This window comes from Protopterus annectens, chromosome 1.part0 (assembly GCF_019279795.1).
Source record: "Protopterus annectens isolate FY-2018-M chromosome 1.part0, PAN1.0, whole genome shotgun sequence".
NCBI lineage: Eukaryota > Metazoa > Chordata > Ceratodontiformes > Protopteridae > Protopterus > Protopterus annectens.
The window spans coordinates 31,601,049-31,615,752 of NC_056725.1; the positions used below are offsets into that span (position 1 = coordinate 31,601,049).

Consider the following 14,704-nt stretch of genomic DNA (forward strand, 5'->3'; position numbering starts at 1 on the left):
AAGAAATAAAATTTGGAACAAATGGAGAGCCTCTAAAAGTCCATAAGATCATCTTTACTTCAAACAGTTAAGAAATGCCACCAAGAAGGACCTTCTCAGGGACTATTACTAACTCCTACAAACCTATAAAGAACTACCTCAGAAATTCTGGTCAGGCATTAACAAACTACTTCAACCGACACACTCTAAAACTCCAAAATAACTCTGACCAGATTCCAGATGCTTTCAATAAATCTTTTACTGAAGCCATTCTAACCCTTGCCAATTGTGTACAACCAGTCACCTCTTCACCTCTAAAGACCCCTAATACTACAACTTCTACCTTTCACATACAACCTGTCCCTACATCCCAAATTTCCAAACTCCTCCAAAAAGTTAAACCCTGCACCCCTATTTCCAAAAATTCATTTATGTAAAAAACTTACAAAATAAATAATTAAATAATTTGCTTAACTTACACAACCCAACGTTTAAAATTATTACCAAATAATAACTAATAAAACCTAGGTAAAATTATTTTAGATATATTAAGGAATTTAGATAAAATACTAACAGAGCACCAACATTTAATGAAATAGCACCACCTAGTGTAAAAAAGATTTATTGCACTCATTCTCATAACTCAATTGCCTTTCATTTTAAAAGTGGGAAGTATGGATATGTGTTCATTTAAACCTGGTATTTTGTTAGCTTCTAGTGTTACTTGCCACCATAGTTCCCTATAACTTATGTCCTCCCAAGGACCCCCTCTACTATTAGTTTTGATATGTTCTATTACAAAACAATTAAATTTACTCTCTTTGCATATCTTGGTGTTTATATAGAGCATTTGTTTCTTTTTCTCTCTTTATATCGTAATTGTGTTCATAAATCCTCCTTTTTAGGGTCCTTTCTGTTTTCCCTACATCAAAGGAGCAACATGTTACACAGGTGGCAAGATACACTAAGCCCTTTGTTTCAAAATTATATATACCTTTACTACTAATCAGTCTTTCCCTACTCTCCACAAAAGTTTTTTCTTTATTAGCAATAAATTCACACAGATTACACCTTCCACATTTAAAGGTACCCGTTTTTCTTCCATTCATACTACTACCAAAGTTTTTAGATTCCTTCTTGTGTTCCAACATATCCTTAATACTGTTGGAATTTTTAAACACTATCTTAGGTATACTTGTTGCTATTCCCTCCAAGTCTGTAAGAGCTCTAAATCTAGCCCATTCCTTTTGGAATATGGATTTAGTAACATGATTTAAAGCGTTATATTCCAGGATAAGGGCATGTTGATAATCTTTCTTAACATTCTTCTCTTCCCCTTCCATTTGTCTCTTATTACTTTCTTTTTCTCCCAGAATAGGTAGTCTTTCCATTTCCACCCCTACCCTTATATTATTAATAAATTCTTTTGGATACCCTCTGTCTAAAAAATTTTTTTCCAATAATACACACTCCTCCTTAAAATCCTCATGATTACTCGTCATCCGTGACCCCCTAACAAATTGTCCTTTGACTATATTCTTTTTACAGTGGGTTGGATGTGCACTTTCATAGTGCAAAAATGAGTTGCAGTAAGTTGACTTTCTATCTATCTTACTTTCAAAGGAATTAATCCCTTTATATACTTCAATGTCCAGATATTGCAAACTTATTTCTGACTTGTTGAGTCAATTTAAGAAAATCTGTTGTCTCTTGAATGTAAGTCAAGAACTCATTTAATTTCTCAACGCCCCCTGCCCAAAAGATTACTATGTCGTTCAGAAACCTTTGATATAAATTCCAACAGGTATTGAAGCTCGAATTGAGAATATAGGTTTCTTCCCAATTGACCAATACTAAGTTTGCAAAGGTAGGTGCACAGGCTGCACCCATGGCCACCCCTTTTATTTGTTGAAAAAATTCTCCATTGAATATTAGTTATTTTTCAAAACCATATCCATTAAACCTGTGCACACTACCTTCTCTTTGACTCAGTAAGCTGTCTTGAAAGACTTCATCCTCAAACATTCTCATACCAGTTACATATGGAATAGAGGAAAATAAATCCACTATATCAATAGTGACAAACAACAAGTCTCTAGAAAAAAATTCTGGTTTAATTTCCCTTCATAGATCCCATGAATCTTTCAAAATTACTTTCTTATTAATCCAAATATGTTTAGCTTTTATATCTATATGTTTAGCTAGTGGCAATGTTTTTGAGCCATCTGCAGACACTATTGGTCTAAGCGGGGGGTCCATAACATTCTTATGAACCTTAGGGATACCATATATTACAGGTATTTTTGGCTTGTCCACTCTTAAGTAGGAATACATTTTCCCATCTATACGTCCTTCATGAAACATGGTCTCTAATACCATATCAATTCCTTTATATGCTAAATTTATTTCATTTTTAGAGACCACTGAATATTTTGTTTCATCTGAGTAAACAGTTCATTTTACCTTCATATATAATGGTATCCATAAATACCGCCCCTCCGCCTTTATCTGGCTTCATTATTCTTACATTTTTATTAATTCTTAGGTCATTCATTATCTTATATTCTCCTTTATCCATATTCATTTTATATCTTACTCTCTTTTGCATTTTTCTCAATTCATTTTCCATTATGTCTTCTAAATTCTTGAGTTGAGGATGAATGGGGGGGGCTTGAATGTAGATTTCTTATTTAATATCTGATTAATATCTGATATATTAGACCTTTCATTTTTAAAAAAACAAGTCCATGTTGATTTTTTACTTTCTTCTTCCTTCTAGATCATCAATGCTCTTAATATTGTGAAATGTTTGGCATCCCTCCAGAAAACCACACTCATCCATATCAGTTTTGGTATCACTTTTGACATTCTTTTAGCCATAAACGTTTTACACATAAACACTTTATAATCATGGTTAATATTGAAATGGGCCTGTATGAAGCTGAATCTGATGGATCTTTATCCTCTAGGTATTACCACCGCTTTCTTCCAGGATGTTGGTACTTCACTTCTTAAAATACTGTTAATAAAAACCTTCCAGATCTTTAGGTTTTTCCTCCTAGCTTCGAAATTTCCACAGGAATACCATCTGTTCCTAGGGACTTTACTGTATATTTGTTTAAATGTTTTTCTCATCTCTTCTGTTCCTGTTAGTAGGAGATTTGTCTACCTCTAACCTTGGCATATTTAATTCTTCCACAAACATTTCCATTTGTACTTTTCTTTAGTTCCATATTTCTCTGCTTTATACAGACTTTCTTAAAATTTCGGAAGCATTTTTAATATTTCTACAGGATCTGTCATCTTTTGTTATAGGCTCCCTAATCTTGGTGACAGCCTTTTCCACTTTCTGTTTCCTGAGTCGCTGTGCTAAAAGGTTTTGTGCTCTAGAATTATCATCAAACAGTTGCTCAACAGCAATCTTTCAAAACTCATGCACATTGTCGAGATTCCTTATTTTCTGTTTAGCATTCTGCAGTTGCTCCTTTTTTTCTGAGATTCCCCTATTTTGCAATCCTTTAACATGTCTGTCCCTCTAAATTCTTGCTACTATACTACATCTCCCTTTCCTTTATTTCCACCCTAGTTTTAAACTTCAGTTTCATTTTATCCCACTCCCTAGCTATATTTTCAGAAGAAATTTCTATTTTCTCTAGTATTTCCTGAAATAATTCCAAAACCCATTCCGTAAATTCCCCTCTTTGACAGTTGGGAAAGCACCAGTGTCTCGGTTTTATTTCATTACATTGCAATTTTAGTTTAGTTATTGGTGCATGGTCCGAAATAGTTATTGGGTGTGTTTCAAGACCTTGGGAGATAATAAATTCTATCTAGCCTATCCCATTTTTTTTATCTTGGAGGATATGTAAATTCACTCCAAACTAGTACTGAACGCACGTCTTCCATGCCACTTTCATACATTTCTTCAAGAATCCACCATCCTTTGTTACATTTGCCCTTTTAGTCCACCCAGACACATCTTCACTGTTACAATCCAAATTCCATTCTCCACCTCTAAGTAATATTCCTTGCTGAAAGCTGATTTTTTCCCCAGAATTATCTTAAGCTCCGTTGTAGCAGATTTAGGTGGAATGTAAATGCATGCCAGTGTAATCTTCCTCTGTTGGCAGTAGCACCTTAGTAGTATACATCTTCCGTTGTTCTTTGTTCCCTCTATCAGTATTGGAGCTCCTATTGCAGTTAATATAAGTACTCCTCTTTTCCTTTGCCCCAGATATTCTACTAAATTAGTCCTGAAAACTTTTATCAAATTCACATGTTCATTGTTTTCCCAATGTGTCTTCTCTAGCATACCTATTTGCATTCTACATCTTTTAATATAGTTCACTACTTTCTCTTTTTTTATATTTATCTGTAAGACCATTCAGATTGAAAGACATTACAGAAAGCATCATTTTCTTATACTTATTACCCCCACCTTTTATGTACAGTGCAATGGAAAAGTAGATGCCCCCTTCCCTGATTCCTTATTTTTTTGTATGTTTGTCGCACTTAAATGTTTTAGATCATCAAACAAATATAAATTTTAGACAAAGATAACCCAAGTAAACGCAATACAGTTTGTGTTTTTTTATTTATTAAGGAAAAAAACTATCCAAACCTACATGGCCTTATGTGAAGAAGTAATTCCCCCTAAACCTAATAACTGGTTGTGCCACCCTTGGCAGCAACAACTGCAATCAAGCATTTGTGATAACTTGCAGTCAGTCTTTCGCTTTGCTGTTGAGGAATTTTGGCCCACACTCTTTGCATAATTGTTTTAATTCAGCCATATTGGAGGGTTCCAGAGTATGAGCCACCTTTTTAAGGTCATGCCACAGCATCTCAATTGGATTAAAGTCTGAACTTTGACTTGGCCACTACAAAACCTTAATTTTTTTTAATCAATTCAGAGGTGGACTTTCTGTTGTGTTCTGGATCATTGTCCTGCTGCAGAACCCAAGTGTGCTTCAGCTTGAGGTCACGAACTGATGGCCAGATGTTCTCCTTCAGGATTTTTTGGTAGAGAGCAGAATTCATGGTTCCATCTATCACAGTGCATCATCCAGGTCCAGAAGCAGCAAAGCAACCCCAGACTATCACACTACCACTACCATGTTTGACTGTTGGCATAATGTTCTTTTTCTGAAATGCTGTCTTACTGTTACGCCAGATGTAACGGGACTCACATCTCCAAAAAAGTTAAACTTTTGGTTTATCAGTCCACAGAATATTTTCCCATAAGTCTTGGGGATTAGCAAATGTGTTTTGGCAAAAGTGAGATGAGCCTTTGTTCTTTTTGGTCAGCAGTGGTTTTCAACTTGGAACTCTGCCATGCATGCCATTTTTGCCCAGTCTTTTTCTTGTGGTTGAGTTATGAACACTGACCTTAACTGAGGCAAGTGAGGCCTGTAGTTCTGTAGATGTTGTGGGTTCTTTTGTGAGTTCTTGGATGAGTCGTCGCTGCGCTCTTAGGGTAATTTTTGTAGGCCCCGCCATTCCTGGCAAGGTTCACCACTGATCCACGTTTTCTCCATTTGTGGATAATGTCTCTCACCGTGGTTTGCTAGAGTCCCAAAACTTTAGTAATGGCTTTGTAACCTTTTCCAGACTGGTGGATATCAGTTACTTTGTTTCTTATCTCTTCTGTATTTTCTTTAGATCGCGGCATGATTTCTTCCTTTTTGGGATCTTTTGTACTATTTCAGTTTGTCTGAACGGTTCTATTTAAGTGATCTCTGGATTCGACAGGTCTGGCAGTAATCTGGCCTGGTTGTGGCTAGTGAAATTGAGCTCAGCTTTCCCAAAAATGTGATTAACCACAGTTACTTAATGGTTTAACAAGGGGGGCAATTACTTTCACATAGGACCATGTAGGTTTGGATAGTTTTTTCCCTTAAATAAAATAATCACTTAATTGTTTCAGAGCAAACAAATTAAAATATTAGACAAAGATAACCCAAGTAAACACAAAATGCAGTTTTTAAGTGTGACAGACATGCAAAATACTTTGCAGTGTATAACTATCTTTTTTTAAATGTCTAGTTCCAGCTTTTATGTTACATGTATATACTGTTTGGCAGGTTGGTCTTTTATTTACAGTTGTTTCTTGTTATATCCATTTGAGCCTGTTTCACATCTTATATAACTTTTTAAGCCCTCAAGCATAACGAATGCCCCCCCCAACCCACCCTAAAATCTATCAACTTATGACACAACTGTGCACATCTGGAATAATAAGAACAAAAGTTCTAAGTTGATAGCAACACAGACAGGCTAGAGTTGACCAAAAAGAAATCTTAGTCAAGCTAAGACGCATGGTACAGGCTGTGGTATTTGTAAGTGGTATTTGGTTGTCTATCTCTATAGCTGTCCCAGGTGAGAAAACACTTGAATGCTTTCAGTAAACACTTTCTCCAAACCATTTCTCTTTATCAAATTGTCTTCTGGTGACATGGTTTTGTCTTACCTTTAAAGCTCTCCCAGCTGGGAAAACCCCTGATTGCTTTCAGAGAACATTATGTCCTAACCATTTCCTCTCTCCTTTTTCCCCTCAATCAGTCCCCTTCCACCAGACTGTCTCCGGTTTATCTGTATCAGATTGTTTTAATGGAGACGTGAGAACGAGGCAGCCAGTTTTTCTGATTGTTTCCATGGAAACACGAAGACTAGCTGCAGAATTGCTACTAAGTATACATGCATTTGCTAGGGGAAAAAAAGCCTCAGAATACGGATTTTTTTCATTTACTTCCTCTCTCTCTCTTAAAACTAATCTAAAGCCATTAATCCTGGGGTTTACCCATGCAAGAATGAGAAAAAGCACATTAATTTTTACTTTGTCATGCCTTTAACCAGGCTCTTCTTTTTTTTTTTTAACATTGCATTGTGTCTATATTTCTTAAAACTGTACAAGAAGGAAGGAAGGGGGAGAAGCAGCCCCTATGGGTCTACATTACATTCTCGTAAGCAGACCGTGTTGAATCTGACATTGTTGCCATGAGAATAGTGAAACTGCAGAACATCGAACAAGTAAACTGTAATCTTTGCAGGGGGAGATTTAATTTTACTTCAATGTAGTGCCGTCTCAGAGTTTGTATATTTAAGTAGCTTGGGGTGTGGGGGGTGCAGGGGAGCTTGCCCTCATGCCTACACAGTTTATTTTTTTTCTTTCTGAACATTCGATGTTTTCACAGTTCGATCACTAAAGGTTGACCTTTAGTGATTCGAATTAAGTGTTAGATGTTCTAATATAGACCCGCACCTGTTACAGGCCCATTACAGTCTCCCATAAATCCAACAAATTTTGAAGAAGTCCAGTATTTCCAGATTTTCTTGTTCTGTCATATTTCACAAGTAATTATTGTGTTGTAATCCCACAGTACATTACTGGTTTTATTACTGTTTTCAGTTGCCAAAATCCTGTCTCTGCTTAATTTCCAACGTACTCTAGATTCTTCTAATCAGCTGTCATGCTACCTTTCTTCTCTCCTTTCTGTTGAATTACTGGAAAAGGTTTCACAGGTACAGTCTCTCAGTGGTTTTTTATTACCAGAAAAAGAAGCAGAATGTCCTCCTGTTTCACAGCTCACTTTTTGTTGGGCAAACATTTGAATTTCCAGCTTAGCATGCACTTAATCAAAACATTATCTTGTCCTTCCAGGGAAGAATACTTTAGACAGCTGGATACAGCATTCTGAAACTCACACCTGTTTCTCGACATGCACTGAATAGTGGATTGAGTTTACCCTTCTGCCTGGTGTACAATTAGTAATCATTCTCTAAACACACTGCTGTCTCCCACTTTTAATATTTTGTCCTTCTGCTACAGTTTTGTCAGTCAACTCCTATTAAAGGGCTAGGTTGTTTTCTTATAGCTAGGTTTGGAGCATACACACCATATGCCCTTTCAACTAACAACTCTTGCTGAGGAATACCAGTCCATTTGCTTATTTGTGCTCTCATAAAATTAATGCAATCTGGGTGATATTGTAGTTGAGGGCCTCACCAGATGTGCAGTAGCAAGCAGCGCCCCAAACCCACCCCCGTGATATGTCACTCATGAATATGCATTCCCTCCAAATGTACAACCGAAGAAAATAGAAGTACACTTGATGTTGTAATAGGAAAGTAAATATAACAGTAAACTGAAGTAAATTACCAGTATGGTGTGAACGACATTTAAACAAAAAAATACTTTTTCGACCTTGGGTTATTTCAGTTTCTTAAGAGGACTGCCGACTGCTAAATTATGGATTTGATACAACATAATAGCTTCTTATTTAAACTAAAGTGTTTCTATTGTCACAGTGCTTTTAATAGTCAGTCACCAAAATCTCATATTGACACTTTGAATGGTTATGTGCTGTCTGTACAGCACGCAATCGTACGGAAGTGTAACCGCTTCTTTCTTTTACTTAGTTGTGGGGTTAAGTCTTTAAGTATTACAGGGTGTTTCAGCATGACTGAACTTTGATATGCACATATTGTGTACAACGGCAAGTTTTAATCAACCTAAAATGTCAAAAAAAAAAATATATAGAATTTATTGCCAGTTTGTCAAAAACCCCAAGTCATATGGTTGTCACTCAATTTGTGACATGCCCACTTCTGTGCGAAATGAACTGGTGATGCCCTCAGCTACAGTATCGCCACAATCTGTTCCTTCCAGCTTTTCTGGTATAGCTGAAAATCTTAGATTTTCCCTAGGTTTTTTGTTCTCTAATTCTATTTTTTTAAATCTCTCTTCCTTAGCAGTTTCAATTTCAGCCAATATTTTTTTTTTGACCTCTGATTTTTGCTGCTTTATCATATCCTCTGAATATCTGTTTAAAGCTTCATCCATTTTTTCAGCCTTTTGTTTGTTTTACACTCCATCAGTGTTTTATTTTAACCAATTCTGTATGCAGTGGTCTTGTATCTTCCTTTAGTTTTCTGGAAGTCATAGCTGAAAGTTGCATTGGTTTTTGCTGCAGAACTTTTTTTTGTTCGACATTTGTTAACCGGGTTAGTCCATCTGATTCAATAGCCTTTTTCCACTGGAGACTTTGAGAAAAGCTCCAGCAATGCAGACATAGAAAGATAAACCTAGTAGGCAATATACAAAACCCAAGAAAAATAGTGCAGCAATACAATATAAGCAAAAATTACATATGCAGTAATCAGGTGAAACGAATAACTGTAATAAAAATAAAACAAAATAAAGTAAATGCAACTAGTACATTTAAGTATTTGCAATGACACATCTTTCCCAAGTTGCATAATGTGTTTAGTGAGCACCTTTTCACAGTCTGTTTTTTTTCCTCACTTTTTGTAGTATTTTTCCAGGTTTTCTGTATTTTATTCCTGGCATCCAAGCAGTGCACTTACTAGCCAGATAGTGGAATAAACACAAGTCTACTGGCCATCTTGGCTGTATTTGTGTTTTCACACTGGGAAAGGTGGAAATGAGCTGTTATTCAGTGTACAGCCATATTGGAAGTCCCTGTACATGGTCTGTTGAGTTAGATTTTGAATTTGGCTGTCGGTAGACCATACATTTAGAGGCTCAAGTTAAGTAGTGAGCTTTGGTAACATTCAGATATAAAATCTAGAAGACTTTCTAATGACCCAAGTGACCACTGTCCTATAACTGTAATCATACATACTCAATACTCCCCTAAGCCCCACAAGTATATTACCCGTAAACTATCAGCCTTCTGCCCTGATTCCTTCATTCACTAACTCTCAGGAATTAACTGGTCTTACCTTATTACTCTCCCCTTAGACTATGCTGTTCATGCATTCAACTCTACCTTTCTTAACATCTCCGACTCCCAAGCCTCTCTCCATGTAGTCAGAATTAAACCCAAAGTTGCTCCCTGGCTTAATAAAACTATCCGTGCCCTCATGATAGAATATGGAAACTCTGGTTAACATCCTGGACTCCCTCTCTACTACAGACCTACAAACAACTTAGAAACCAAGCCAAAAAAGTCGTCATCAATGATGACAAGAACTTTTAAACTAACCCTCCTAATACCCTTAAATCCAACCCTAAAAAGTTTTGGAACTCAATCAGCCACATACTACACCCTGGAAACCCATCCTCTCCAAACCCTTGCCCAAAGAAAACACCTGAGGAAACGGCTGTCCGCTTTAATAATCACTTCATTGAATTGCTAGCCTCTCTAGTAAATTCACTCCCAACAAGCAACAGCTCCTACAAATCCTCTCATTCCTCCTCACTTTCTAAAACCCAAGAGACTTTCTCCCTCAAAACAGTGCCAACTTCTTACATTAAATCCCTTCTATCTAAACTTAAACCTTGCTCCCCTTTACTTGGCAAGCTTCCTTCCTACTTTCTACAAATTGTAGCAGAACCACTGGTCTACCTAGTATCTATCCTAGTTAATCGCTCTATCTGTGAATCCTATGCCCCCTCCATATGAAAAACTGGTGGAAACTCCTCTGATCTAACAAACTTTAGACCAATTACCATACTATCTCCTCTCTCGAAAATATTAGAAAAATGTATCCATAACCAGGTTATACAATACTTACTTCAGGAAAACTTATTAACTCGTACTCAACACTGCTTCCGTCCCAAACACAGTACCACAACTGCACTAACATCATTTGTAAACACTATCACTTGCCCGTAAAAATAAACTTTTCTCTACCCTGTTCCTGGATCTCCCCAAAGCCTTTGACACCGTCTCCCATCCACTTCTCTCCAAACTAACCAGCCTTAATTTCTATGCTCAGACTTTATCTTTGTTCACAAGCTACCTCACTCACCGCCAGCAGTCTGTTAAATGGCTCTCTACACAATCCCCCCTTCTCTCAGTGGAGATGGGTGTCCACCAAGGATCCATCCTCGGGCCTTTACTCTTTAATATATTTACCAACCAATTACACTCCTCATGCCCCCACTCATCACCTTTGCAGTATGCTGATGACTCCACTGTCATCACAACTGCTGACAACCCATCCGACCTTCAGTCTTCAACTCAAGCAACATTCAACTCTATAGAGGCATGGCTCAGTGATAAATTAATTCTCAATCCAAAGAAAACTAAGCTTTTCCTTTTTCTCCCCAAGAATCTCTCTAACTTCAAATCCACTTTCACCATCCAGTCCTGTAACAAGACAATCATTTCTGTAGAACCCTGTTCAAAACTACTGGGTGTCACCAAACACTATCAGCTTAAATTTGATATTCACATTACTAATTGTGTAAAAGACGCATCAGAAACTCAGACGTCTGCACAGAAACAAGACATTTCTTACTAATAGGGCCAAAATAACACTCTCTCATACTTTTTTTCTTCTTCCCACTATACAGCTGCCAATTATTTACAAATCTAAACTCTACACTCAACACCAAACTAGAAACCACCTACATCAAGGTTGCTAGATTTTCAGCAAACCAAACCTATAAGAAACACTATTGCTTATCTCTTAAGCAGCTAGAATGGCTAGAATTCCCCCATCTTCTCAAACTACACCAACTTCAACTGGTCCACTCCATACTAAATGTGCCATCCTTTTGTACTAGCCTAACATCCTTCTTAACCAAGTACTCTCCTGCTAGATCCCTTCATAGCTCTGACCAAGACTTGTTCCAGATTTCTAACCCGAAAAACAAAATAGGCAACTTGCCCTGCAGTTACAACCATGCAGCTTACTGGAATAAACTCCCACTCGAAATCAGGTCACTAAATCACCCTAAACAATTCAAAGCCACCACTCATGAATATTTTAAGAAAAACTATACTTGCCACTGCACTCATCCACCATGACCTGTCTTCTTCCTTATGGCCTAAGTTCCGTCTCTCCCTACAAGTCATCTGTCACTCTACAATCACCTCTTGACCTTACAAGTATGCATAAATGTCTTGTAATTTCCAGTCATGTAATTGCCTGTTTGCTTGAGTAAGTAAAATTCTTTAAAATGTATGTTTACTCCATTGTTATTACCTAATCATGGTAAGCCAACATATTGTATATTACTGTGGAGCTTTTCTCCCTGGGTCTCTGCTGAAAATGAGCCACTAGCTCAGTCAGACCAACCCGGTCAACAAATGTAAAATAAATAGACTCCTGTCCTTGTTACCAGATATACAAGCATATAGGTGACAGTTACTTTTTGTGCTAGAAGCAAATGTTTGCAGACCTTGGTTTATGACTCGCAAATCAAAGTTGAAGTCTGTTATTAAGAGTCCCACAGCAGCACGAGTTGGATTGTTTCCCAGTAGTCATGCTTTGTATCTATGTGAGCATAACAGTCTCCATTTAATATGGTAGGGTGTTTTTTTTTCCCCATGACTCAACTGAGTATATACCTTTTAGATTTTCATAAAAAATAATCCTTCCCACTAACAGGATGTTATGCAGTGACTACTAAAAACCCGCACTTACTGTAATTTTGCCATTAGTTTAGGGTCTGTAGGAATGAATGGTAAGAGTTCCATAGGGGTAACCTGCTTTGGAAATATGTGCTATATGCAGTAACAGAAGTGTTGTTTTGCCAGACTTGAAGGTATCAACACCACTGTCATTGTCAGCAAGTCATGTGGTCCATAAATTAACTCATTAACACCTATGTATTGTGGAATGTCACATCTCTAGCAGCCTACACACACCTTGCATTCATGAGCGTTTTTTGAAAAATAAATGTAAAGCATAAGACAGACAAATGTAAATATTTTCTGGACAGTTAAAGCTGTTAAAATGTACAAATAGCAATGCTATCTGCAAGAGGTGTTCTTTACAGTGATAATAGTTGTTGCTTTCTTAGCTTTTTCCATAAATGTAATATACTGTAGTACACACAACCCCTAAATTATATTTTGTAAACTTTTGCATGCATATTTTCATATTCTTTTAAAACTCTTCAACCTGGACATATATTGGTATAATATTTTTGTTGCAGAAATGTGAAAACAAGTACTTGTATGATAAGCAAACAAATACTGAATATCTCTCAAGATGTGCAACTTTCAGTGGCAGTATCTGACATCATGCAACAGTTTGTAAGAGTCTCAGGTTTTGTAGTAGTAAGTGCACACAGTGATATTGCTTTTCATAATTACTAACAGAGCCAGCAGTATTTCCATTATAGTGTGATGCCATCATTGACAGTGAATTATCTTGTTTCCCACATTGGTTTTTCATGCTATACACTTCAATAACATGTAGATCTTTCAGTTATGAAAATGTGAACATATTTGAAGCTACTAATAAGTGGCAAATGTTTAATTTCTCCACTGCCGGACTTCGAGGACTAACGTTTTTGGTGTCATTTTAACTCCTTGCCCTTTCTAATATTGCCCTATTAGTTGATGTGTCTTAGAGACTAGAGCCAAAAAAAGTTCTGGATGCTGTAAGGTGGTATGGGTGTGAACTGGAAGTATACAAAAAGGGCGTTTTAGGCTTGAGTGAATCAAATGATATTTGTACCGTGTCCCAGCATGCTGTGGGCTCATGACTTTCTTGTTTCACCATCTGGCGGTATAACCATGTGAAGACAGATTTATTTGTATTTTGCTTTTGTTTACAAAGTTTGTCTGACTGGGTTTAATCAAAAATGCCTTTTTAACAGAGGCCTAGAGGGAGAAAAGCTCCGACATATTACCTTTCTAAATGGATACTTCATAATTTTAAGAACTACATATTAACATTTACATAAGCATTTGCTAGTCTGATTTCATTCATATGTAATAAAGGCTATTCTAGTATAAAAGATACTTGCACATCAGTAGATACTGAACATTTATGCACATGCAGACACACAGGAAATGCCATCTGGCATGGAAGTAGCTGTGTTGCCCTGCTAGTTAACCTATTCGCTATCATATTCTAACTGGTACAGGTAACTCATTTTTTTTTTTTACTTTGTGTGTATGTAAAACAAATGCATGCGTTCCTGTCTACTTAGTTTTTCTGTGCTCAGTGAGAATTAAACTAATGTCTAATCAGGAAGAATAGTTGAACACTACTAACTTCACCAAGGACATGTCCAAAAACTTTAAATAAGAAACTTTTCTTTACTTAGAGGGTCCCACTGGTTTGCTCTTATTTCTCAACCAGTAGCTTATAAAACTGGTCTTCTAGAATTATCCGATCGACAAGGCAGGCCAGTCCAAGGACAATCAAAGCCTTACTGCCACCCACCCTCATATGGTACCTCCTGCCTGCTTGGAAGATGGATTCTGAAAATTTTCTTTGGATTCTTTGGATTTTTCTTTTGGATTTAAAATGAACAGTGTCTTGTTTCACTTCATTGCATTCAAGTAGTGATGTGCACTAATGTAATATGGATATATATTGCAAAACATTTCAAATTAAAATGTTATACTTTTACATATATAATGATTGAAATTGTTTTTATTGCAGATTTTTAATGTGTTTATTTTAGGAAAGGACTTGTCATTCTTGCAGCAGCCTGGCACCTTGAAGATAGTCCATGTCTGACTTATTATTGTTTGATCACAGTACAAGATGAAGGTTATAATATGTCTGATGATTTGACCATAGAAGTTATCAGACACAGTCCATCATTCCAGGTGAGAAATTTACAAGTTTCACCATCTAGTCTCTGAATATTTGCATATTCTGTGTTAGTGTAATTTACATGACTTCCCTTCTAGTATGGTATATGATGGAAAGACTTGAGCGTTTTAAGTTTGTGACAAAGGAAATCTATGTTGAATATGGGGTAAGTAGCTGTGTTCTTTGTTTAGTT

The 14,704-nt window shown here is 36.7% G+C and overlaps 1 protein-coding gene across 1 annotated transcript in view; it reads left to right on the top strand.

Annotated features, from left to right (window-relative positions):
- NUP133 (nucleoporin 133) overlaps positions 1-14,704 on the top strand; it is a 2,059,048-nt gene that overhangs the window by 474,985 nt on the left and 1,569,359 nt on the right. The window contains exon 9 of the mRNA XM_044070734.1: positions 14,378-14,525. Coding sequence (XP_043926669.1) covers positions 14,378-14,525 — 148 coding nt within the window. The remainder of the gene's footprint in view (positions 1-14,377; positions 14,526-14,704) is intronic.